Below are 21,163 nucleotides of genomic sequence, written 5' to 3' on the forward strand. Positions count from 1 at the left end.
GGACCCCTGGGGACGCCATCTGGGGGGCTAAAGCAGCCCCCCCAAACACAGACACACACAGACACACACAAAGCGTCCAGCCAAAGTCCAACAATGGCAAGTGTTTGCTCAAGAGTGTCTGGATTAGACAGGAGAGCACAAGTACACTGTGTTCTCTTTGGATACACTTGGCCACAAACTTAATACATAATATTATGTATGTACAGTACATGTGCTAGCATAGCACCAAGGGAATACTGGTAGTTTACTAATAATGCACCAATCTGCACCATAAAATAATATGTCTTGCATAACGTATTGTGCAATATGTTTTATATACATTCACATTATTTTATATATTTGAAGACTAAATATATTTTATACTGTAGTAAAACAACGTTTTGGAATTATTATTTGTGATTAGATTGCAGTGGTACATTTGTTTCAATAATGTAGTGTACTTTTGACACTCCGGGCGTAATTCTCTAACCACCACACGACCAACCGTGACGCTGTTGCACTGCAAGCACAAAGTCCTGCTTAAATACGTGCACCAGAGTGAGACAGTTTTAGGTGTTCATGCTAATGGTACGTGTGGTGTTTTGACGCCGGTGTGAGTGAGCGACAAGAAGAACACACATTTGCCGTCCCACTTAAAACACTGCTCTGCTCCGAGTCCCGACGACGTCGTTCCGTTCTCGACATCCACCATGAGCCTCCGTTGCTTTTCATTGTCGTAATTACGGTACGTACTAAACGATGGCTAGCTAGCTGTAGCTATCAACAAACGAGTCGAGGCAATAAATGTGTATTTCTACGGCGTTTTTGGACAGCTCCAGGAGAAATGTTAATTTGTAGGGCTTAAAGTTGAGCTAACTGTTTAAGTTAGTAGGTTGTTTGTTAGACAACGACTTATACTAAATACTATACTAACATTTGGGCTAACAAGAGCAATAATATCATGGAGAATTGTAAAAAATGTATATATTTGTCATTTCTGTTGTTAATAGTTTAAGGTAGCAACAATAAGGTAAGAATGATTGTGTTTCAAATAATTTTTTGTCATTGTTTTAACTCAACCACGGTGGAAGGCGCATGTTGATGGCGTCATTTGTAACCTATTTGTAGTTGATTTTTAAATATCTAATATTTTCCTAATTTAATATTATTATTACTATTTATATTGTTGGTGTTGTTTATTTTTCTATTATTTTTGTTTAGTTTTGAAAAAAACCCTCATCAATTATCTATCCGTTTTATGAACCACTTACCTTCACGAGGGTAGCGGGCGTGCTGAAGCCGAATAAAATTAATTATTTTTAGATTAAAAGAAATCTTTCCAACAATCCAGATTCCTTCAGTAAAATTTTCAGATATTTATTGTCAATGTCATTGTGATTATTAATAAAATCGTAGTTGTATTTAAACATTTTATTAGTAAATCCCACAACAAGCTGGTGTTATGATGAAATAATCTTGTTGATGGGAGTGGTAGTATTAGTGTAGGTATTATAATTATGAATATTTTCTACCTGCATATAACCCTGATTTAATTATGAAGTGCTGTTGTGAATAATTGTTATCCTGTATTTTTATTATTCAGTGTCATTGTTTCCCATTCCTATTGTGATGGAAACAAGTAAAAACTTGTTTTTTTTTCCTCTGAGACGTGTACGTCCTTTGACGTTTTGCTTTTGCCATGGCACAGCATGGAGAACTCTGAGGGCGGCACGTCGTCGGAGCCCGACGGTGACACGCCGCAAACGTCATCTTGCCCGAACCGAGTATCCGACCCGGCGCGGCCTTCATCTTCCGAGCACCGTGAGCCCAGGAGACTGCGTGAAGCCAAGCAGCAGCAGCAGCATCAACAAGAACGGCGGCGACGACGGCGGGGGGAGGGACAGGAACAGCTGCTGCGAGAGACTGCGCGCCGGAGGTTGCCGGGCCAACGCGAGCACTCGGAGGCGTGCGGCTCAGTGAGCGACGCAGCGGAAAGTTCGCCTAAGAGGTTTGCTCGGGCCAAATGCCAGCTGGTCGCTCATGCCACTGGCACGGGTGGGTTAACTTGACTTCTTGCTTCTCCCTTCGCAGGAGAGCTCACTTCCTTCATGGACCCTATCCAGCCACTCACTTTGGACCCAAAGCCTGCATTCTTCCCAACCCCACTTCAGTCATGTAAGCGACTGCGTGTTTGTGCACTGAACAAATAAAAAGACCTTTGAATGTAGTTAATTTGAAGAGGTACAATACATAGGTTGCAAAAGACTAAAAATGCGCTACGCTGTTGTCGTTTCCCTGTTTGCGCCTCACTTATGTAATGCTTGTAAAACCAACGTACAGGAAATATTTTCGTTAAGTTGTTGTAACGCATGGCAATTAGGGAAACTATGTTGTGTGCTTTAAAGCAATTTAATTACATGTATGTTTGGAGTATTTTACTCAATGTATTTACTCAATTTATTTACTTAATTTTGTTCTGTAAATATAATTACATTTTTAAAAAATATGCTCGTCTCAAAATGTAATTGTAGACTATCTATCCATCGGTCTTTTTATTTGTCCTTGTGAATATTGTTGAACATTTTTTCCTGGCAGCACACGTGTGCACATACATATGCCTGTGTGTGTGTGTGTGTGTGTGTGTGTGTGTGTGTGTGTGTGTGTGTGTGTGTGTGTGTGTGTGTGTGTGTGTGTGTGTGTGTGTGTGTGTGTGTGTGTGTGTGTGTGTGTGTGTGTGTGTGTGTGTGTGTGTGTGGACATTGACACTAAAAGCCTTGTGTAACCCTGTGAGATAAGATTTTTTTTAAAAAAACACAAACATGGAATGGCGTGATTGGTCGTTTTAACTAAATATGGGAACGGCTCACAGAGCCCACCTCAGTTCAGTTTTGTGTGTTCCCCTCGGAGTGCGTGTCCGATTGTTTTTAACAATGCCGGTGAGCCATCATGCTAAAGGGGAGCGAGAAAAAAGGTAGAAGAAAATAGGAAAAGGTGCCTTTATGGTAGTTTGTTGTGGTTTCCTACCCAAAGTATCCTAGAATGTTGAACTTTCAATAGCTAAGAAATCTTTTGTCACGACGGCACTAATGATGTTTGGATTTTTGTGTCTCAGGCACATCCAAGACCCTTCAAGCCAGCGTCTCACCTGGAATAAACCTCCCGTCAACGTCCTGGTCATCAGGAAGATTCGAGACGAGACCCTGGCGGAGCCTTTCAAAGAGTTGTGTCGCTTTCTAGTGGAGGTATGCCCAGCAGCAATGCAACAACCCCTTTGTTTGCATTTGTACAAGGACAGAGACATTTCCAGCTCAGTACAAAAATGTGGATGATCTAACTCAAAGGCCTTAAGTCATTCCATACCAGCTCTCTAGAGGCGAGTCCTAATAAATCCCACAGGGGAACAGGAACTTGAAAGCGATTCAAACAAGTCAGACGGATTTAAATGCCCAGCAACAAGCCATTCGTTCTATTCTTTGTCATCAATCCACATTCATTGTGATACATCAGCGCTGGAGTAAACCTGACAAGTGTGATTCTGTAGGTGTAGTATGGACAGGCACATCGCAGCTGAGATTAATGCAGTGTCCATCCTGCCACCAAATTGAGCCAACAGCTCATCAAAACGGAAGTGGCAGTCATCCAGAACTTGGTGAAATTCACCAAGGTTGTGGCTTGTGTGTCTGTGTGTGTTTGCGTGCAAATTAGGAGAAGCAAATGATGGTGTACGTGGAGCGGCGCGTGGCCGACGACGGGACACTGTCCAAGGACGAAAACTTTGGCTCCATCCGAAACCAGCTGTGCACGTTTAGAGAGGGTGAGTGAGTTAGTCTCTACCGTCGTTTATTTCTGTGATGTATTCCTTTTTAGCTATTTCCTGATAAATCGTCATTTTGCTCACTGTAATTTTGATATGCAAGTCTCACACGACTTCACCTCTCATAAACTTGGCATTCCAACGAGGGGGGTAGAATTTTTCTATATACCATACAGTGTGATTTTGTGGCCCACTTCAGGCTACGACGACATCTCGGACTGCATCGATCTGATCATCTGCCTGGGCGGGGACGGCACGCTGCTCTACGCCTCTTCTCTCTTCCAGGTACATACACATTCCTCTTTGGCGTCACGTTAGCATTAGCATCTATGGCTCGCTTGAACTCGAAGTTTCTTCATCCCAGGGCAGCGTTCCCCCGGTGATGGCGTTCCACCTGGGCTCCCTGGGCTTCCTGACGCCCTTTAAGTTTGAATCGTACAAGACCGAAGTGGACAAAGTCTTTGAAGGTAGGCTACTCAACAGACACTTCATTAGGTACACCCACAAAGTCCAATGCTAACCAGACAGCACCAAAGTTCATTCACAAGCCACTAGCTGATGTGTTCAGGTAACGCGGCTATCACCTTGCGGAGTCGGCTGAAGGTGAAAGTGGTGAAGGACATGTTCCTACCGCAGCTGCAGCAGCGGGAACAGGAACAGGAAATCAACGGGCTTGTTCCTCACCTTTACACCAACAGCGAAGCGGGCAAGGTCACCCTGCAGCTTCAGGTGAGCTCATCCTGTCTTTCTCACCCAGTGAAAACGATATATTGGCACCTTGAAATACGAGTGACATAATTGTTTTTCCGAGATACAGGTCATTAGGTTTTTTTTTTTTGTTTTTGACTTGTTAGTGCAGACTTGACCTATGAGTGTAATATGGTGGCAATTAGAAGCTCTTGGGCAAATAGTGAACTATTTTTCCAAAAGCGACTTTAAGCTGTTTTTTGCCACTCCCCCTTGAAACTGACTCAAACTAAACCTAAAACGGAGAATTACACCCTTTGGATTTAAATCAAGCACGAAACTTTGCCTTGCTGTCTGCTCCCTTTTTGGTAATGCTACACAACTTCCTTGTTCCGAAGCTTTAATTATTTAATCATTTTTTCCAGCTGTGTAAAGGTGCTCAATGTAAAAGAGTGCATCCTCCCGTTCCGTTCCCTTTTCATCCCCTCCGACTTTGTTGTTGGTTTTTCTTCCTGCTTGGCGCGCATAGGCAGGCTTGTTGCCATGGCAACAGTCATAATAAAGCTGGCGGGCGGAGGACAGAGGAAGGCGAACGCGATGCCGTGTACTTATGTTGAGCTTGGTTGCCGCGGAGATGGTGGCATCAACAGCGTAGTCGATGCCAAATGGATGCTTAATGGAGTCTGCTGACATACGCACGCACACAGCTCCAGTGAATCATTCCTCCACCCCCCCCCCCCCACGCCCACTCTTCCCTGATGTCATGATAGACTGAAAGCGCTTATTGATGATTCTCCCGTCAGCGCCTCAGTCCAACCTTCTCTCGGGGGTGCGCTTGGCATCTGACGTCAGCGCACCTATCAGATATCGTGAGTGTCTGACGCGTGGGATGCCGCATGAGCCACATCCGGCCCTTCTCATTTGGGTGGATAGTGAGCTGGAGCCAAGCCCAGCCGTCTTTGGACCCCGGGGGGAAGGATTAAATGAGTTGGTGTATTTCAAGAAGCAAGTCTGTCATGACCAATGTTTGCAGGTGCTGAATGAGGTGGTGGTGGACCGCGGGCCTTCGTCCTACCTGTCCAATGTGGACTTATACCTGGACGGGCGTCTCATCACCTCCGTGCAAGGCGACGGTGAAAACCCACGCCCGCCATTTTGTTCCAATCTCAACATCTCCAGTGAGCGTTAACTGTGACTTGCGTCCTCCACCAGGCGTGATCGTCTCTACACCAACGGGCAGCACGGCATACGCGGCGGCAGCAGGGGCGTCCATGATCCACCCCAACGTGCCGGCCATCATGGTGACGCCCATCTGCCCACACTCGCTCTCCTTCAGACCCATTGTGGTGCCCGCCGGAGTGGAGCTCATGGTAGAAAACAATAACTTGATTTATAAATGTGTATGTGTGGTTATTATATTTTCTATATTATCCTTTTTGTTTTTTCATCCCAAGATTACCTTATCTCCTGATGCCAGGAATACAGCCTGGGTGTCGTTCGATGGCCGGAAGAGACAAGAGATCCAGCATGGCGACTGGTAAGTCCACTAGATATAGAAAATAGTCATCCAAGGATTGTTGGAGTTGATTGATGAGTTGCTTCTTGAAGGCTTTTGGTTTGCTCTCTGAAAAAGACTTGACTGAGGAAGTGAAGATAGTCACACAGAAACACGATTTCTTTAAGGTTTACACATCTGAAAATATAAAAATAGTTTTGTTTTTACAGTTAAGAAAGTCATGGTAAAATGCTGACCGATGAGCAGTCTAATACAATCTTTCCACGTACTAAAGTGTGTGTGTGTGTGTGTGTGTGTGTGTGTGTGTGTGTGTATTCGTAGCATCAAGATCACGACGTCATGCTACCCCGTGCCATCCATCTGCTGCCACGACCTGGTGTACGACTGGTTCGAGAGCCTGGCGCAGTGTCTGCACTGGAACGTGCGCAAGCAGCAGACGCGCCTCACTGAGGCGTCGGACACGTCGGACACGGAGAACTGACCCTGTCCCACACCACGCACGCCTTCCTCTACCCCCCCCCCCCCATCTCATTGCAGATCCTGAGCCAGCTGCCGCATCTGTGACGGTAATCACCCCCCATAGCGTCCTCTTTTTTTTACATTCCACACTGTGTTGAATTCAGAGAAAAATCCGTGTATATATTTGTACAAATTATATTATAGTTCCTAGTTATTTAATATCATATTTATATATTGTCAGAGTCACACACCACCAAATAGAGCAATAGAGCAGTGTTTCCCAATATTTCTCGAGCCATCGGAAATGTTTTCCTGGGATTACGCTTGATGCCAGTGATATGCAAAGCAGGATTGATGAATTAAACCTAACAACACAGATTCCACAAGATGGCGCTAAACTACCACTTCTGTTGCAGCTAATAGCCCATATGCTCAGATTCTGCGAATACTTAAGAATTGGGTCCCCCCAAAAACATGGACATTTGAATTAGTTTATAGTGACCAATGGCTCTGAAGATTCAGAACCCTAGCTTACAGAGTCAGCACATCAAAAGTTAGCTGGCAGCCCAAATTAGCGGTTAAAAATAAAGCAAGAAAATAAAGATGGAACACATACCAGTACTTTCTGTGTTTTTATTGCAATAAGATATCCATACATCCATTTTTTTTTATTATTAAATTATACTCCAATATTGCATGAGAATCAAATGTGAACAACTATCGGCGGTCAGAGGACACAAGACAGAGCATTGACATCCACAACTTTCCACTCGCCCACTGTAATGTGCGATAAGTCATTTTCATTTCATATATAGACCATATTGTACAAGAGCAAGTGGAGGGAAACAAAAGAATCAACACAAAGGATGACTACATGAAATGGGAAATAGTAAAAAAGAATAGTGAGTGAAATAAATTAAAAGGGCAGGATGAAAAAGCAGCCAATAGGGACATTTCTACTGTTACGTTGACATTGTCGTATAAAAACTAAATAAACACGGTGGCAGGGAGAGGAATATTTATATATCTGTATATATGTATATATTTAAAACCTCCTAATGGAGAAGACGCAAAGAGGCAGTTACATGGACTGCAAACACGGTATGCATAATTATAGCTCATAGATCCAAATACTACCAAGGAGTAGGAGAGACACTCTGAATAACTAAATTATGACACCGTTACCTTGTCTCTGAGAATTGTTTTTTCCAGGAAACAAAAGATGCTTAAACCTAATCCAAAAAATGTTTTGTGGTTTAAATTTGTTTTGTGTGTGTCCCTACTGCTCCTTGATCAAATCTAAATGATACATTTCAGAATGTGATCCTCTTCAACACTTCCACACTGTGCTCTTGTTTGTGAACTACACTCATTGCGTTGTTTGGCACCTTCTATTTTGAAACTAGACTGCGATCTTGTTGACCAAGCGTGCGTGCACCAAAAAATAAAAATCAAGTTCACGATGAAATTCTGAGCGCCTTTAAGTTCCTTTAAAAACAAAGTTTGGTCCCTCTCCATCACATTGGGATGCGGGCTGCAATGACACCAAAAAAGCCGGTACAAATGTCTGAATGTTTTTTTTTTTTTTTGGGGGGTGACATAAAATTTCCTGGGGAATTTAAAATGGGGAATTTTGGAAATGGTGTATTCCAAACTGTTAACTTCATGAGAATTGAGCATAACTAAATGGAATGAATGGAAAGCTATCACATTCAAGCGTATATTTAAATTGCTCTGTCATAAGCAGACATCTACAACTGATAGCTCTCCTTGCCCACATGCGAGGGCATTACCTTAGTTTAATTGCACCATATCCCCCCCTAAATATATTTAAAGTTCCCTAGTAGGAGCCAAACATCAATTTGATAAATACCCGGTTTATTCCCATTAATTCATGTGAAATGTTTCGCATTTGGAAAATCCCAAAAGTTTTGCAACCCGGAAAGTGAAATTGATGCAGGAAGGGATGGCAGATGAGCTCGCGTGGGGGCAAGAAGTCAGTTGAGGGTGATGGGATTTTTTTTTTAGTTTATGATTGAGCCGCTTCCACTTGAGTCTCTTTGCCCTCTTCTTTCTCTTTGTCTTCCTCGTCTTCGTCTTCCGTGTGCTGGTCCAGTTCCTCCCTGGTGATCATCTCAAAGTCGTTGCCGTTGCTGTGTTGCGATCCTTCCTCTTCCTTGCGCTCGCTGTCTGTGTCCGAGCGTCGCGCTTCCTCCTCCTCTTGCTCCTCGCCGCTTTTACGCTCCTTGTCATCGTCTTCGTCGTCCTCCTCGTCGTCGTCCTTCTTCTCGCTGTCTGACTTGTTGTCATCACTGTCTGACTTGCGGGCCTGGCCTGCGTCGCCGTCCTTGTTGTCTTTGGACTTCTTGCCGGCGCCTCGCGGTCCCTTGTACTCGTGCGTGTAGAGCGGGCGGAAGGAATCGATGAAACCAACGTCGGCCGTCAGGTTGGGTAGGAACCAGAAGTGGTGACGCCCACCGGTCAGCAGCCAGATGAGCAGGAACAGTATGCAGCGAGCTGGGAGAACAGTGGAACCGTCCTTAGATTTGTAATTTGGGAAATTTGAGGCGAGCGTTCTTACCGACGGCGAGGAACAGAATGCTGGCCACGAAGCATCCGGCGGCCACGCTCAAATAGTAGACCCCCACGCGCATCTCCGCGGGCCATAGCGGGAAGAGCGTAGCGGCAATCACGGCAATCACTGACGAAAACATGTTAAAAGGTTCATGACAACATTTAGTAGGTAGAAGAGACAAGCATGCTGCACCAACTGACCCAAGATCAGCCCCATGGCGAATGTCTTGAAGGGGACAGGGTCATAAATCCACACGTACACCTGAAGAGGAGGGATTTTTTTTTTGTGAAGGCTGATTGTTACTTCTAATTTAAAAAAAAAAAAAAAAACGGTCGCTTTTGACCTCGTTTCCGTCGAGGAAGAGCTGGTCCTCGTGCAGCTCCAGTTTGAACTTCTTCTTCACCTCCTTTTTCTTCTTGGGGCTTTCGTCCTACAACCAATATTAACACGGACATCAGTCGCTCCAGCTTTTCTAAAAAAAGTCTAGTTCCGTTTGTAACTCGAGGGTATAAATATTCGTGACAGGCCTACTACAATGCGATCATTCCTTGCGAGTTATTCATGACAACGCTCACCTTGAACAATAGAAAAGAACAAAGATGAGAAAAGCCATCATACGTACGCTTTTGTCCTTCTTGGCTTCGCCAGAGTCTGCCACCTCCTTCTTCTTGTCTTTCTTCCCCTTTTTGTCTTCTTCCTTACCACTGTCACCCTTGGACTTCTTCTCCTTCTTGGGCTCCTTCTCAGCCTTTTTCTTCATCACTTTGAGCGCTCGCTGGAAGAACTGTTTCTTGAGGAGTCTGCGTAGGACACGCGACTCAGCAGTTTTGTCAAAATTCTACACTCCAAAATGTGTGGCCATTGTGCATGTGGTGCGGGTACCTGTTGCAGTAGTCAGCCACTGAGTCTCTGGTGGTGAAGACCGCTTCCTCGCTCTTCTTGGCTTTGGCCCACTTGGAGTCCAGTAAGCAGTCCACCGCCTTGGATGCTGGTCGACGGATGAGAGTTCAAACAAAAAATGTTTTTTTTTTCTTTCTAAAAGTAGTTTTGGATTGGCCATATCCTGTGAAAACTGATCAGTCATTGCTTTTATTATGGCCTTCGATTGGATGTAAATAGCAACTTGGCGTGCTGTTACTGTGGTTTCGAGGACCACTTACCGGTGAAGTAGTCCACTCGCTGGCCCATCATGTTGGTGGACTTGGTGGGACAGTTGAAGCGCATGTACTTGGCCACCGCCTTCTCCTCCTTGGTAGGCTTGCTCACCTCCTACACGCACAACAATGTGGGGTGGTAAAATTTCGACATACCAGCTCTGCCGAACCCCTGAAACCGACTCACCGAACCCCTAGGGTTGGATCGAACCCAGGTTAAGAACCACTGACTTAGTGACAAGTTGTAAAGCCTGGGTTCAAATCCTGCTAGTCGTGCGACAACTTATGTGGTAAAACATATTGCATATATATTTGATCTGGTGCCGCTCTTGGAGATAAATAACCAAAATATTCGCACTAGCTGTGGCTTCTACACAGTTACTGATGGGCTCTTGAATTGACCATTTGCTGTAATCTATTTTTAATCTCTATAGGATGTATTTTCTCAGAAATAGTGCAAAATGTATCCAGCGATTGGACTAAATGACCAGGCAAGTGCCACATGTTACCTTACGTTATGTAAACACGTCGCTCATTCGGTTCGAGCTGACAACACCGATCATCCCAAATCGGCGCAGTAAGACACGGCAGACAATAAGAGAGACTGAATGGATGAAATATATATTATTATGAGTGGGTAAATTTGCGTTTAAGCGAGAAGACTGCGTTTCAGGTAACATTTCTGCCGACTCCAATGTAGTTGAAACGCAAGCTAACTTAGCTACATTAGCATCAGTTAGTTTTGCCAAGACAGCAACAAAGGATCCTCAAGCGATCTCGCGAGTGGCAGAGATGTGGCCGTTGAGCCACCGGCAAAGGTTCAACAACCGTAGAATGGGGAAGAAAAATCACCTGGATACGTTTCTTATGTCTCCTGCGCTCCGCCATGATCGTACACAGCTCAGCCTCTGTCGACCCAGATCACGCCTCAAGTATCGCGAGACGACAAATGCGAACGCTAAGGATCGTGCATTGTGAGTACTAGTGGTGTGTTTTGCGTGTGCCAAAATTACATATTACGTTTAAAATGTTGACTTGAATCAAATGAATGGTAATATAGATATATTGAAAATTGATTTTTACAATCAAATTCGAAATACAGCATCGAGTTTACATGTACAATATAGCTTTCGGTCAGTCTTATACTGTCCCCAGGTGGCCAAGGTAGGCATCAACACAATGGACGTTTAATCAAACAAAATCTGTTCACTTCTTTTTAATTCCATATTCAGTGATGTCAATAACGTGTGTTTTTGTTACGTACAATATTATACAATGCTATCGTTCTTGTTCAAAAGGAAACCCCACATAACACAATTTTTCATGTTTTTTTTGGGGGGGTGGGACTCGCGCTGCATAAAGGCACCACTGTATTGTGATTTTCCGACATGGCGTTGATCTATAATTACAATAAATCTCTATTATCACTTTAATAAGTGAGTAACGCAATGTAAAACAAACCTTTATTTACAATCCATTTCAACAGTTCAAAAGGGTGTATCAAATTCCAATGACGCTACATAAATAAATACATAAATGAACTTGTGCTGCTGTTTTGGCTAGCCAGAGAGTTCAAATGGACTCGGCGGTTAACTCTTTCGCTCGAGGGGAAGTGTTGTCCGGCTCGCAGAGGTGCTCAGCGGGTTTCAGGACGTCGGTGGCTTCCCGGGGGCTCGCCGCCATGATAATCATCTCTTCGCTGTTACAGTTCCCAGGTGAACCCATCTCTGATGAATGGTCGCCAGGCTTGTCTGGGGCGCCTTGCAAGGGGCCAGCGGGGAGCGGAAGGTTCATCATGTACAACATACTGCCCGTTCGCCTCGACACCTGTTGAGGTGAGAGAACACAAAATAGATTAGACTTGACTTATTTTAGATGTATTTATTCAGATTTTATGCAATCCACTTTGTATATTATGATTTTTTAATTGACTGGTTTAGTTTTATTTGATTTGTATAATTTTCAATATATTTTTCATTTTCTTCCATTTCATTTAGTTTATTCTTTTTATTTCATGACACTTATTATTTTGTCGAATTGAAAGTTAATTTTATTGATTTCCTTTTGTTTTAGTCAATTATTCTCATTAATTATTAATAGTCAATTATTACATGATATTTTCTTCCATTTGATGACATTACCTGAGAGCGGATCTTGAGAGCAGGCCCGAGTTTAAGTCCAAGTGTGTCCAGCAAATGCTCCTCTGAGAGCAGGGGCAGTGTCTCGCCATCAATCATGTGGTCTTTAAACGTCTGCACGGTCAAATGGTTTTCTTTCGTGAGCGTGACAGCATTGAATGGAAAAGATAACGCAAATGAAGACACCCACCTGAGCGTACTCTGAACATGTGGGAATGGTGGTGATAAAGTTGTAAACGTCATTGATGCTCCACTTCCGAATGTCTTCAGATACCTCATCACCGAAGACATTGGGCGGACCTGAGGAGCCAATTGTTTTCATCATCGCATCATCACTAATCATTTGAGCAATGTTTGTTTTCAAACGCACCGGCAGGTAGGAAGCCATTCCCGGCAACAGGGAACATGTAAGGCATCCCCCCTTGGGGGGGATACATGAACTTGTCTTGGAAGGCGGCACACTGGCTGGGAGTGTCCTTGTCATTGGCTCCATTGTTGCTGGCATCCACGCGCTGGTCCGGAGCGCCGCCCTTACGCAGGCCCACCTCGCCCTCCTTGTAGATCTTCCTGCCTCCTGCAGCCACTTCAGAGTCCACTTTGGCTGGGTGGTGCACCTTGCTGACAGAACACTCCTCTCCCACTTCCCCCTTCAGGTCCACTTCCTTCTCCTCCCCGCCAGATGCACCCCCGGGACTCCGCTCCACGCTTTTGTCTTCAGTCGGGCCTTTGACGTGAGCGCCGGGGTGGTCGATGCTCTTGTGCGCAGTGGGCCGCTTGCCCACCCGGCGTCCCCGCTCTCTGTGCAGCGTGCCGATCGGGGGATAGGGGCTCGCCGTCATAAGGATGCCGTTTGAGTGGAGTTCGTCCAGTGTGGGCCGGTGGACAAAGACGTCGTGGCCATCGGGCATGCGCTGGCGGTTTCTGAAGGCCATGGGGTTGGAAGGGTACGACATGGGGTTTTCTATGCCCATCAGACCCTTTTGGTGGGCGTTCTCAAGCTCTTTCTGATGCAAAATGGCGTTCATCTCCATTCTGAACACAAGATGAAAAAAACACTCTAGGTCCTCTGGCTTCCTCCCACATTCCAAAAAGTTACATGTTCGACTACTAGAGGGTACTTGGAGTTTGCCAACCAGTTCACAAGACCTTCATTGTTGGAGTATATGTTAATGATGTAGTCAGAAAGGCCTGAACAGAAGATCAGGATCCACAACCATCTACCACGCACATCTCCGTTTCATTGTACTTGGTTGAATCTTTCGTTTGATGTTGACCATGCACTCACCTGGCCATGTTCTGCTTGTGAATGAGCTCCTGTCGTCGGGCAGCCGTTTCCATGGGCTCCGAGGGCAGGAAGCCATAGCCAGCTGAAACCAAGACACACATTACACTCTTAACCTTTAGGGATGAGAAACAAACTGACTGGAAACTCTCTGTGTTCTCACCTGGTCCCGGAAAGGTTCGCCCCGGTAGGACGCCAGCAGGTGGCGCCAGAGGGGGGCCCAGGTGAGATCCCATGTGCATCTGCCTTCCATCCGGAGGTACCATCTCGACTGGCGGTACTAATTCCCTGAGAGAGGAGGTAGGTTCATTTTTGATGTTGTACTTAGATAAGATCACCAAAATATTAGTGGGAGCCTCCCGAACCTTTCCATAAAACGAGGTTCAAATGGTGTTGGGACCCCCTGTAACCTCTGTTGACCCTGAGTGAGGATCTGTGGCGCCATGGCCATTTGGTTCCTCATCATCATCTCCTGCCTCTGCCTTAACTCTGCCACACACCACACACACTTTGTCATTGGAATACCATTAAGAAAATCGTATAGTCGTCTTTCCTTCCTTTCTTACCGTTTGCCGACATGCCGTTGACCAGCCGGTACCAGTGCTTCTCATCCATAGCTCCCTGCTCTCCCAGCGCCGTCATCTTCCTCAGCTGCTCGCGAGGGGTCATAGTACGCTCCTCGGGCCACCACGAGGATGCTGCACAAAACAGAAAACAAAATTAGAAAATTAGCTAGAATTACAGTGTAATGTGCGTATTGATGAAAAGAAAAATCTCTGTCTCGAAGAGTAGACATTGATATTCTTCATATGCACCACCAAGAGGCAGCAGTTCATAAAATGCTTAAATATTATATTAAAAAAAAAATACAACCACCTACGCCAAGTCATTAGTGTTGGCATGTCACTATTAAATACTGTTAAGACCAGCAGTAATCCATATTCGAATTTGACTGAACATTTACCTTTACAAACTTGCATCATGTCTATTTACTGTTGTGCAAATGCTGTCCCCTGCCACTAACCTTGCGCATGATGACTACCTCTCAAGTGTTCCCTCTCAAAGCATCTTATCCGAGGTTTGTAATCCCCCCGCTAGTCTGCCAGCTACATCTGCTGACCCCCCCCCGTCCTATCCCATCTCCCACCTTCCTCCCCGTTGTCCCCACTCGACTCCCCCACACTTCCCCCTGGATCCTATTAGCTAAATCGTGGCTATACAGCACTTTAACAGGATGTGTCGGAGGTAATCCTCACGTTTAGAGTTTTACCCCCAGCAAACCTTGTCTGTAAGCATCCTGGACAAGACACCCTGAGTGCAAAGCCTATTAGCCCCAATTAGCACCCAGGATGTCCTAGAAACACCTCAGGGATAAATATTGGGGGGCACAGTTGGTTGATGTGTTGCTATGCGGCCAGCATGACACACCTGCGTTCCTTTTTTCGCCGTCCAAGACATATGCCATACGCTCAGAAATGTACTTTTGTGTGCAGTCAACTCTTTGCTTGCGGGCCGCTGTAAGGAAACGCATCTCGCTTGTTTAAGGATTATCAGATTAGCTCAACATTTAAACAATCAAATTCTGTTAATCCTACATTTGTGGCAAAAAATCAATATGAAAAAAAAAAAATTTCAGTAACCCTGAGGCGATCGCAGCAAACAAAAATGAGAGGCATTTTTAATTCGGGTTCAGGGTAAGTTTAGAGATTATTTATGATTATTTATGGTTGTTTAACAAAACAGTCTTTTTGGAATGGTAATAATTCACTAATGAATATGAATACACTCAAAATAGGACAAAATGGGATCAGTTAATCCTGTCAATTTATTTTTGCTTCGCAAATTATTATTTATTAAAATATTTACAATTCATGAAAAAAAATGTAAATGCAAATAAAATGAAAACCAAATTAATGATACTGTATTAATAACCCACATTTTTTTACATTAATATTATTAAACAATTTTTTCTTTGTATTGCTTTTTAATTATTTGGAGGGGCAAGTAACCTCACCTCCCCTCATTGTCGATTTATTCTCAATACTGGTGTGTAAACAATAGTTCAGAAGAATTAGAGAACAATTCTCCAACCCCATAAGTAATATTATTATTTTCAAAAGAGAACCTTAACGAAAGGTGAGCGCTCGCAGTATTTGTGTGACAGGCGGCTGCCTAATGCGCAAGGGATTGGACTCCTTGGGATTTACTGTTGCCCACGTAATCCCATTACAAGAATGAATTAAAGGGAAAAATTGCTGACGACTTATCTGCAGCCTATAGAGGAGGTCATATCAGACATTGTCTCGCCTTTTCTTAATCCTCCTGACAAACACATACACACGCACACACACATACACACAAATATACATGCACACACACATGCACACGCAGTAAAGCTTCGCAGACTCTCAGTTACACATGGACAATTCCATTATACGCAGCTTGTCAGTGGTGAGCAGTGATTGAACAATTAAAGCAGGGTCAAGGCCTAAAAAGGGTTGCAGGGTAAATCCTCTTGCAAACCCATCAATCATACGATACTCTTCTGCAGAACATTCATTTGAATAGAAGGAAAGATAAACACCCCTTTACTTTACTTTTTTTTAATCAAAATTAGTTTGGAGGAGTTGCTTGATTCCGTGGCTCCTAAGTGTTACCGGTTTTACTCAATTCAAGGTACCAAATATGGTTTCTTGTCATACAAAACGTACAAAAAAATATATAGATTGTTTTTATTGAAATGTTCTAAGTTACCGAATATTGCTCTTTTCCCTCCAAAACTACTCAACAATACGTTTTAAACCATACAATATAAAACAGGTCTACTTTAAGTCATTTTTTGCTCTATAAAAATCTAATTTTTTCCATTTGCTGATTGGCTGAGAGTAGTCACATGATTATCCTGCATCAACAAATCATGATGAAGTTACCAAATCTGACACTTGTCATTTAATGAAATGGACGCCGATGCTGTTGAAAGTAACAATGTACAGCTTCATGTCAGTGCTTCCATTTTAGTCCCGGAAGGACTCACCTTGAAAATCCAGCGAACGAATCTTTGTTTCACTTCAGAACCAATAAGAAAATAAGATAAAAAACAGCTTTGAACATCCGATAGGAAGCGTCCCGTTCCGTGCCTCAACGCTTTCTCAGCTTCCCGCCACACCAGCCAGCTGCCTAACTGCCTTAACTAAAAAAGACCTTCTAAATACCGATTGGTTTCATCTCCATTAGCGTGCCTTATCCGCGGTGTTAAGCCCTCCCTCGCCCTGACATCACTGCGATCTCCCCCGTCCAACTGCCCGGGTGCACCTTGCAAAAAACTCATGTGTAATTACTGAAGCAGCACTGCTCCTTAAGCGCTAAACCTCTTTGGACGTTTACCTCACTAATCCCTTGTTAGCACTTTAGGCCATAGTTAAGACACCTAAATGCTTAGCTCCCTTTTTGCACCGGCAAAATAAGCAAAGACCTCCCGCTCAGAAGCCTGATGCCGCAACGCTTGAAAAATCCTTCCATAAGTCTTGTTTGTGCTTTTTTATTTGATAGAGTGTTGCAATCAACGGGGTGCCGACATATTGGCCCAAACATGCTTGGTGGTTCTTTATTAGAATTCCCTCTAAATTGGCCAGATCATCTACTCAGACCTCCTAAGATGACAGTTTGTGCCCACCAGCCGCTACTGCCTTTGAGGCGTGTTTTCTAAACGGGACCACTGTCCATGGCCACCAACGTTTCCGCAAAACTCTACGTAACGGTAGAGTCCACATTTATTGGCCTTTCATACAGAACACAGCGAAGCGGGACAGCTGAAGGGTTGCATTGCAGTGAATAGATGAAGTCACGGAGCCATATATAGTTATATAGCCTCCTGGATTGAGTTTCTACAACATTGGTGCAACAACAGAATCTGCATTGATTTCCCCATGCCTTTCACACAGAAACCCAGTGAAGCGGAACAAATAAAGCCATGCAAATAACCTCAATAGACTTGAATAATATATTGGGCTGAAAGTAGATAAATGAAATCATAATGATGCTTTCATGCCAAGAACCTGCATTTATTTTTTCTGTGCCTTTCACGTAGAAGCCAGCAAAGAATAAAAGAAATGAATGTAAGAGCCTCACCAGCCTTCAATAATTTGCTCACCTTTATTGGCACTCTGTGTGAAAAAGGCTAACTCCGTTAATTGCCAACAAATTCCCAAAAGAATTTAGGGAATGTTTCGATCAGAGATGAATTTGTCTCGATGTTTTTCTGCACTGATCTGCACTTGTTTTTTCTTTAGAACATCAGCTTTTCACAATAATAAGAATAATGAATGAAAGCATGCTAATAAACTCACCACCCCTCAATAATCGATCAGCCTGTTCTGTAGAAATGAAGACATTCCACTTAATTAGCGCATCAGAGGAATAATGGTAGAGTCCTTTTTCTTTTCTTTTTTTTTAAGCCTGTACTTTTCAAACAGAACCCAGTGTCGCCCCTTTTAAATTGTAAACTGGCATGACATCAGAATTGGTCAGTAAATGATAGCCTACTACGAGCGATACTAGCAACATTTTGCGCTCCAAAAGGCCTAATAAAGGACTTTGGAATTAAGCATTAGGACTTAAAAAACATCTAAACTGGTCATTTAGGAATCTGTGTAAGCTTTTTATGAGGGATTTCTGTCCATCTTGTTTGCAGGCGGCATTATAGAGTCACAGTGAGGCAAAGGGATCACAGCGGGTTTAACCTCCATGGCTATAAATTGACAAACAAGACACTCTTTCTGCTTGGTCCTCTTCTAATTACAGCTACAATCTGCCATCCGGACGTTTCACACTGCCGCCTAATCCCGCTAAAGTGGAAGCATTACGTCTTGCTCAAATCTTGTTTACCTCTTGTTGACTGTGAGCTGATTGTTTAGGTTGAATAATCCCAAAAATAAGCCTTCAATCTGAGTGGTGGCACATTTGGGAACATGCTGTTGTCATCAAAATAGCGCAGGAAACAGCACCAATAGGCTGGGAACTATTAGCGTATCAGTTTTGTCATAAAAATGCTATATATTACCACAAAAAAAAACTTGCAAAATTTGGAAAAACACAGGAAGTCTGCCATTATGGTTTGAAGCGGCCATTTTAAGGACATATTCATCATTTCATGGACCCATCAAAAATGCATTGTCTTTGAGATTCTCTCCATGCTCTACATTTTTTCTACATATAAAACCCCCTTCAGAAGTCAAAGAAATGTTTGTATGTAGCACAGCAAAGACCCAATCAAGATAGTTTTATAACATGTGCCGCTACGTCCCTCATGATTCCAATTTGCTGCTAATAGTTGACTTCAAGTCTGAAATAAAGTGAAGGCTCCAGCACAAAGGCACAATTGATGACGCAGTGGCGCACTGTGAAGCAACTCTCACGCGCTGTAACACTTCTGTCTGACCACCTCGGAGGTAAGAACTTACTCTCATAACTTTTAAATCAGTTTTGCCATAAGTAGATTTAATCACGCAAACTAGCCTACAGGTATTTTTAAATGATATTGATGTGTTATGTCAGAATTCGATGTCCTATCATCCATTTTGTTTACAGAATAGCAAAAAGTTTCAAGTTTACGGTCAAACAAAACATAAAATAAAGAGAATTGTCTATTCAAAAGAACTTTGCTGTCTGCTAGCTTAATGCTAACACATAATGGGATGGGCTAACAAATGGCTCTATAGAGTGCCCCAAGACACCTGATTTCAATTACAAAATAAAGCAGCATATGTGATTACAACGTAGCATTTTTCATCTTTGTCAGGTGTCAAAGGTGAAGCTCAACATGAAGCTGTTTTTGGCACTGGTGGCATTCATCGTACCTCTCGTCAGAGGTCAGGTGCCTCACTGGGGTCCATGCCCTGAACCCGATGTTCAAGCCGCCTTCAACCTCAAACAGGTAATTCTGTTGCGCTCAATTTATGCGGCAGCCCTTTTTGGAAAGGAAAGGAAACCACCAGGGGTCAAGGTCATGTTCAGGTTATGAAATTGATGTGATTAATCAACAATGAACCAACAATCATTGTGCCTGTCACAGTTCATGGGGAGGTGGTACGAAATTGCCAGACTGCCGACGCAGTTTGAGAAGGGACGGTGCATCGAGACCAATTTTACGTTCAGAGGGGACAAATCCATTCGAGTGGTCAGCTCGGAAATATTGTGAGGGAAAAGATGGTGATTACAATGACATTTCCGGGATTATAAAAAGAATCGTATTGATCAACAGGAAAGGAGAGCTCAGAAAAATCGAAGGAACCGGTGTCATTGAGGATCAGAAAAATCCTGCCAAGCTTGGAATAAGCTTCTCTTACGGTGAGTTTAGTGAAATCTTATCAATCCCTTTATTAAATATACAATCACTCTCAAATTGTCACATGAAAACACTCTCAAACTGTGTTTTCCCAAAGAAATGCCTTTTAAGCAATTGATACTTGAACACAAATGGTGGAGCAACATATGTAGACAGACGATATCACTTCTTTTATCCATCAGTGCTGCCATTTTCTCCCTACTGGATCCTATCCACCGACTACGCGAACACGGCACTGGTGTACTCCTGTACTGACATCCTGCGTCTCTTCCACCTGGATTTCGCCTGGATCCTGAGCCGCACGCGCACGCTGCCCCAATCAACCATTGACAGCGCCAAGGAGACCTTTGCCAACAACAACATTGACGTCATACGCATGATGGACACCAAGCAGCAGGGCTGTGACAAAGATGCGCCCTGGAATGATGACCAGTTCTTATAATACTTTTTGTAGTAGCGCTTCTGTTGAGAGGGGAGGAGTTAGTTTTAATTGTCTGTCTACATGTGTTGCTGCACCGTTTGAGTTAAGTCCATTGCTTACTGGCTTACAGCACCGCAACATAGATGATATTTAGCATTAGCTGACTGAAATGCATGATTTAAATATACAATGTGTGCTTCTCCTTGTGTTAGACTTCAACTGGGAGTGACAATAAACAGCGTGAAACCTCATCTCACAGACCAAAAAAATAAAAAAATGGCTCATATCTTAACAAACTCATTAGTCGGGTCATTGGCATCTCGAAGCGCCACTGTATGCAATCTTAGCTATGTTTCCAGACTCCTTGTATACGAATGAAGTCTCATTAAAAACAAAGATGCAGTTAGGTCTGAGTGGTTTGAACTGAGCAGCCCCAGGATAGAAATCACACAAAGTTAAGATGTTTAACGAGTGTTTCAGAGAGGTTTTCAAGGGGCCACTAAGGAGATTCCTGCTGTTGTAGCTACACTGTTTTGATGCCCACAGGCAGGAGACGACATCTACTTTAAAATGGCCTCCAGCTGTCTTAATATGACATGTTCTTGCCACTATCATCTGCAGCCCATCTGGGTCATATCTGCTTCCTGTTTCAGTATCGTTGCAGTCCATTGAGGTAATACACATTTACTTCCTGTTTGGATATCTTGTCACGTGCTTTTGGTTGCTTTTTGAAATGCAGTTTATTGTTTGTGACTTGTAAAGTATTGTCAAATTCACCATCGCGTTTTCCCATGC

General features: G+C 43.6%; 4 protein-coding genes across 6 annotated transcripts; 2 read left to right on the top strand and 2 right to left on the bottom strand.

The window, feature by feature from the left end:
• Nucleotides 1-523: 523 nt before the first annotated feature.
• Nucleotides 524-7,076, top strand: nadkb (NAD kinase b). 2 transcript variants are annotated; one of them, XM_088396046.1, is made up of 12 exons: nucleotides 524-724; nucleotides 1,688-1,987; nucleotides 2,071-2,154; nucleotides 3,092-3,221; nucleotides 3,685-3,793; nucleotides 3,993-4,078; nucleotides 4,158-4,260; nucleotides 4,362-4,522; nucleotides 5,514-5,613; nucleotides 5,693-5,850; nucleotides 5,935-6,017; nucleotides 6,318-7,076. In XM_088396046.1, the coding sequence occupies exons 2-12, from the start codon at nucleotides 1,689-1,691 to the stop codon at nucleotides 6,475-6,477; spliced, it is 1,473 nt and encodes a 490-aa protein (XP_088252172.1). In that variant the 5' UTR covers nucleotides 524-724; nucleotide 1,688; the 3' UTR covers nucleotides 6,478-7,076. The 2 variants fall into 2 exon arrangements, with proteins under 2 accessions (XP_088252172.1, XP_088252173.1); XM_088396047.1 differs by lacking the exons at nucleotides 524-724; nucleotides 1,688-1,987; nucleotides 2,071-2,154 and adding an exon at nucleotides 2,791-2,950.
• Nucleotides 7,075-11,179, bottom strand: sec62 (SEC62 homolog, preprotein translocation factor). Its single transcript, XM_088396048.1, has 8 exons — nucleotides 11,037-11,179; nucleotides 10,191-10,299; nucleotides 9,913-10,018; nucleotides 9,653-9,830; nucleotides 9,374-9,460; nucleotides 9,231-9,291; nucleotides 9,037-9,156; nucleotides 7,075-8,972 (listed from the first exon to the last, which is right to left on the bottom strand). Exons 1-8 carry the CDS (start codon nucleotides 11,070-11,072, stop codon nucleotides 8,485-8,487), a joined length of 1,185 nt encoding a protein of 394 aa, XP_088252174.1. The 5' UTR covers nucleotides 11,073-11,179; the 3' UTR covers nucleotides 7,075-8,484.
• On the top strand, nucleotides 10,826-20,883 carry apoda.1 (apolipoprotein Da, duplicate 1). 2 transcript variants are annotated; one of them, XM_088396051.1, is made up of 8 exons: nucleotides 10,831-11,158; nucleotides 11,893-12,019; nucleotides 13,782-13,904; nucleotides 18,934-19,051; nucleotides 19,402-19,536; nucleotides 19,675-19,796; nucleotides 19,864-19,949; nucleotides 20,130-20,882. In XM_088396051.1, the coding sequence occupies exons 5-8, from the start codon at nucleotides 19,423-19,425 to the stop codon at nucleotides 20,387-20,389; spliced, it is 582 nt and encodes a 193-aa protein (XP_088252177.1). In that variant the 5' UTR covers nucleotides 10,831-11,158; nucleotides 11,893-12,019; nucleotides 13,782-13,904; nucleotides 18,934-19,051; nucleotides 19,402-19,422; the 3' UTR covers nucleotides 20,390-20,882. The 2 variants fall into 2 exon arrangements, with proteins under 2 accessions (XP_088252178.1, XP_088252177.1); XM_088396052.1 differs by having other exon boundaries at nucleotides 10,826-11,158; nucleotides 18,934-19,536; nucleotides 20,130-20,883.
• Nucleotides 11,631-16,915, bottom strand: samd7 (sterile alpha motif domain containing 7). Its single transcript, XM_088396045.1, has 9 exons — nucleotides 16,639-16,915; nucleotides 14,171-14,302; nucleotides 13,970-14,093; nucleotides 13,768-13,892; nucleotides 13,608-13,689; nucleotides 12,693-13,354; nucleotides 12,513-12,622; nucleotides 12,326-12,436; nucleotides 11,631-12,011 (listed from the first exon to the last, which is right to left on the bottom strand). The coding sequence occupies exons 2-9, from the start codon at nucleotides 14,271-14,273 to the stop codon at nucleotides 11,757-11,759; spliced, it is 1,572 nt and encodes a 523-aa protein (XP_088252171.1). The 5' UTR covers nucleotides 14,274-14,302; nucleotides 16,639-16,915; the 3' UTR covers nucleotides 11,631-11,756.
• Nucleotides 20,884-21,163: the final 280 nt, after the last annotated feature.

The sequence above is a fragment of the Syngnathus floridae genome, chromosome 14, assembly GCF_059516105.1.
Source record: "Syngnathus floridae isolate MCC-2025c chromosome 14, RoL_Sflo_1.0, whole genome shotgun sequence".
In the NCBI taxonomy this organism is placed as follows: Eukaryota; Metazoa; Chordata; class Actinopteri; order Syngnathiformes; family Syngnathidae; genus Syngnathus; species Syngnathus floridae.

What these genes read in the sequence shown, in the direction of transcription:
- nadkb (XM_088396046.1), top strand. Translation starts at nt 1,689, where the DNA reads ATGGAGAACTCTGAGGGCGGCACGTCGTCGGAGCCCGACGGTGACACG. An exon ending in TGTGTCGCTTTCTAGTGGAG is followed by an intron (nt 3,222 to 3,684) that starts GTATGCCCAGCA and finishes CGTGCAAATTAG; the next exon opens with GAGAAGCAAATGATGGTGTA. An exon ending in ACGCCTCTTCTCTCTTCCAG is followed by an intron (nt 4,079 to 4,157) that starts GTACATACACAT and finishes TCTTCATCCCAG; the next exon opens with GGCAGCGTTCCCCCGGTGAT.
- samd7 (XM_088396045.1), bottom strand. Translation starts at nt 14,273, where the DNA reads ATGACCCCTCGCGAGCAGCTGAGGAAGATGACGGCGCTGGGAGAGCAG. An exon ending in GAATGGCTTCCTACCTGCCG is followed by an intron (nt 12,623 to 12,692) that starts GTGCGTTTGAAA and finishes TTGGCTCCTCAG; the next exon opens with GTCCGCCCAATGTCTTCGGT. An exon ending in CATGTTCAGAGTACGCTCAG is followed by an intron (nt 12,437 to 12,512) that starts GTGGGTGTCTTC and finishes TTGACCGTGCAG; the next exon opens with ACGTTTAAAGACCACATGAT.
- apoda.1 (XM_088396052.1), top strand. Translation starts at nt 19,423, where the DNA reads ATGAAGCTGTTTTTGGCACTGGTGGCATTCATCGTACCTCTCGTCAGA. An exon ending in CCGCCTTCAACCTCAAACAG is followed by an intron (nt 19,537 to 19,674) that starts GTAATTCTGTTG and finishes TGCCTGTCACAG; the next exon opens with TTCATGGGGAGGTGGTACGA. An exon ending in TGGAATAAGCTTCTCTTACG is followed by an intron (nt 19,950 to 20,129) that starts GTGAGTTTAGTG and finishes TTTATCCATCAG; the next exon opens with TGCTGCCATTTTCTCCCTAC.
- sec62 (XM_088396048.1), bottom strand. Translation starts at nt 11,072, where the DNA reads ATGGCGGAGCGCAGGAGACATAAGAAACGTATCCAG. An exon ending in GACATAAGAAACGTATCCAG is followed by an intron (nt 10,300 to 11,036) that starts GTGATTTTTCTT and finishes TTGTGCGTGTAG; the next exon opens with GAGGTGAGCAAGCCTACCAA. An exon ending in CATTCTGTTCCTCGCCGTCG is followed by an intron (nt 8,973 to 9,036) that starts GTAAGAACGCTC and finishes CTGTTCTCCCAG; the next exon opens with CTCGCTGCATACTGTTCCTG.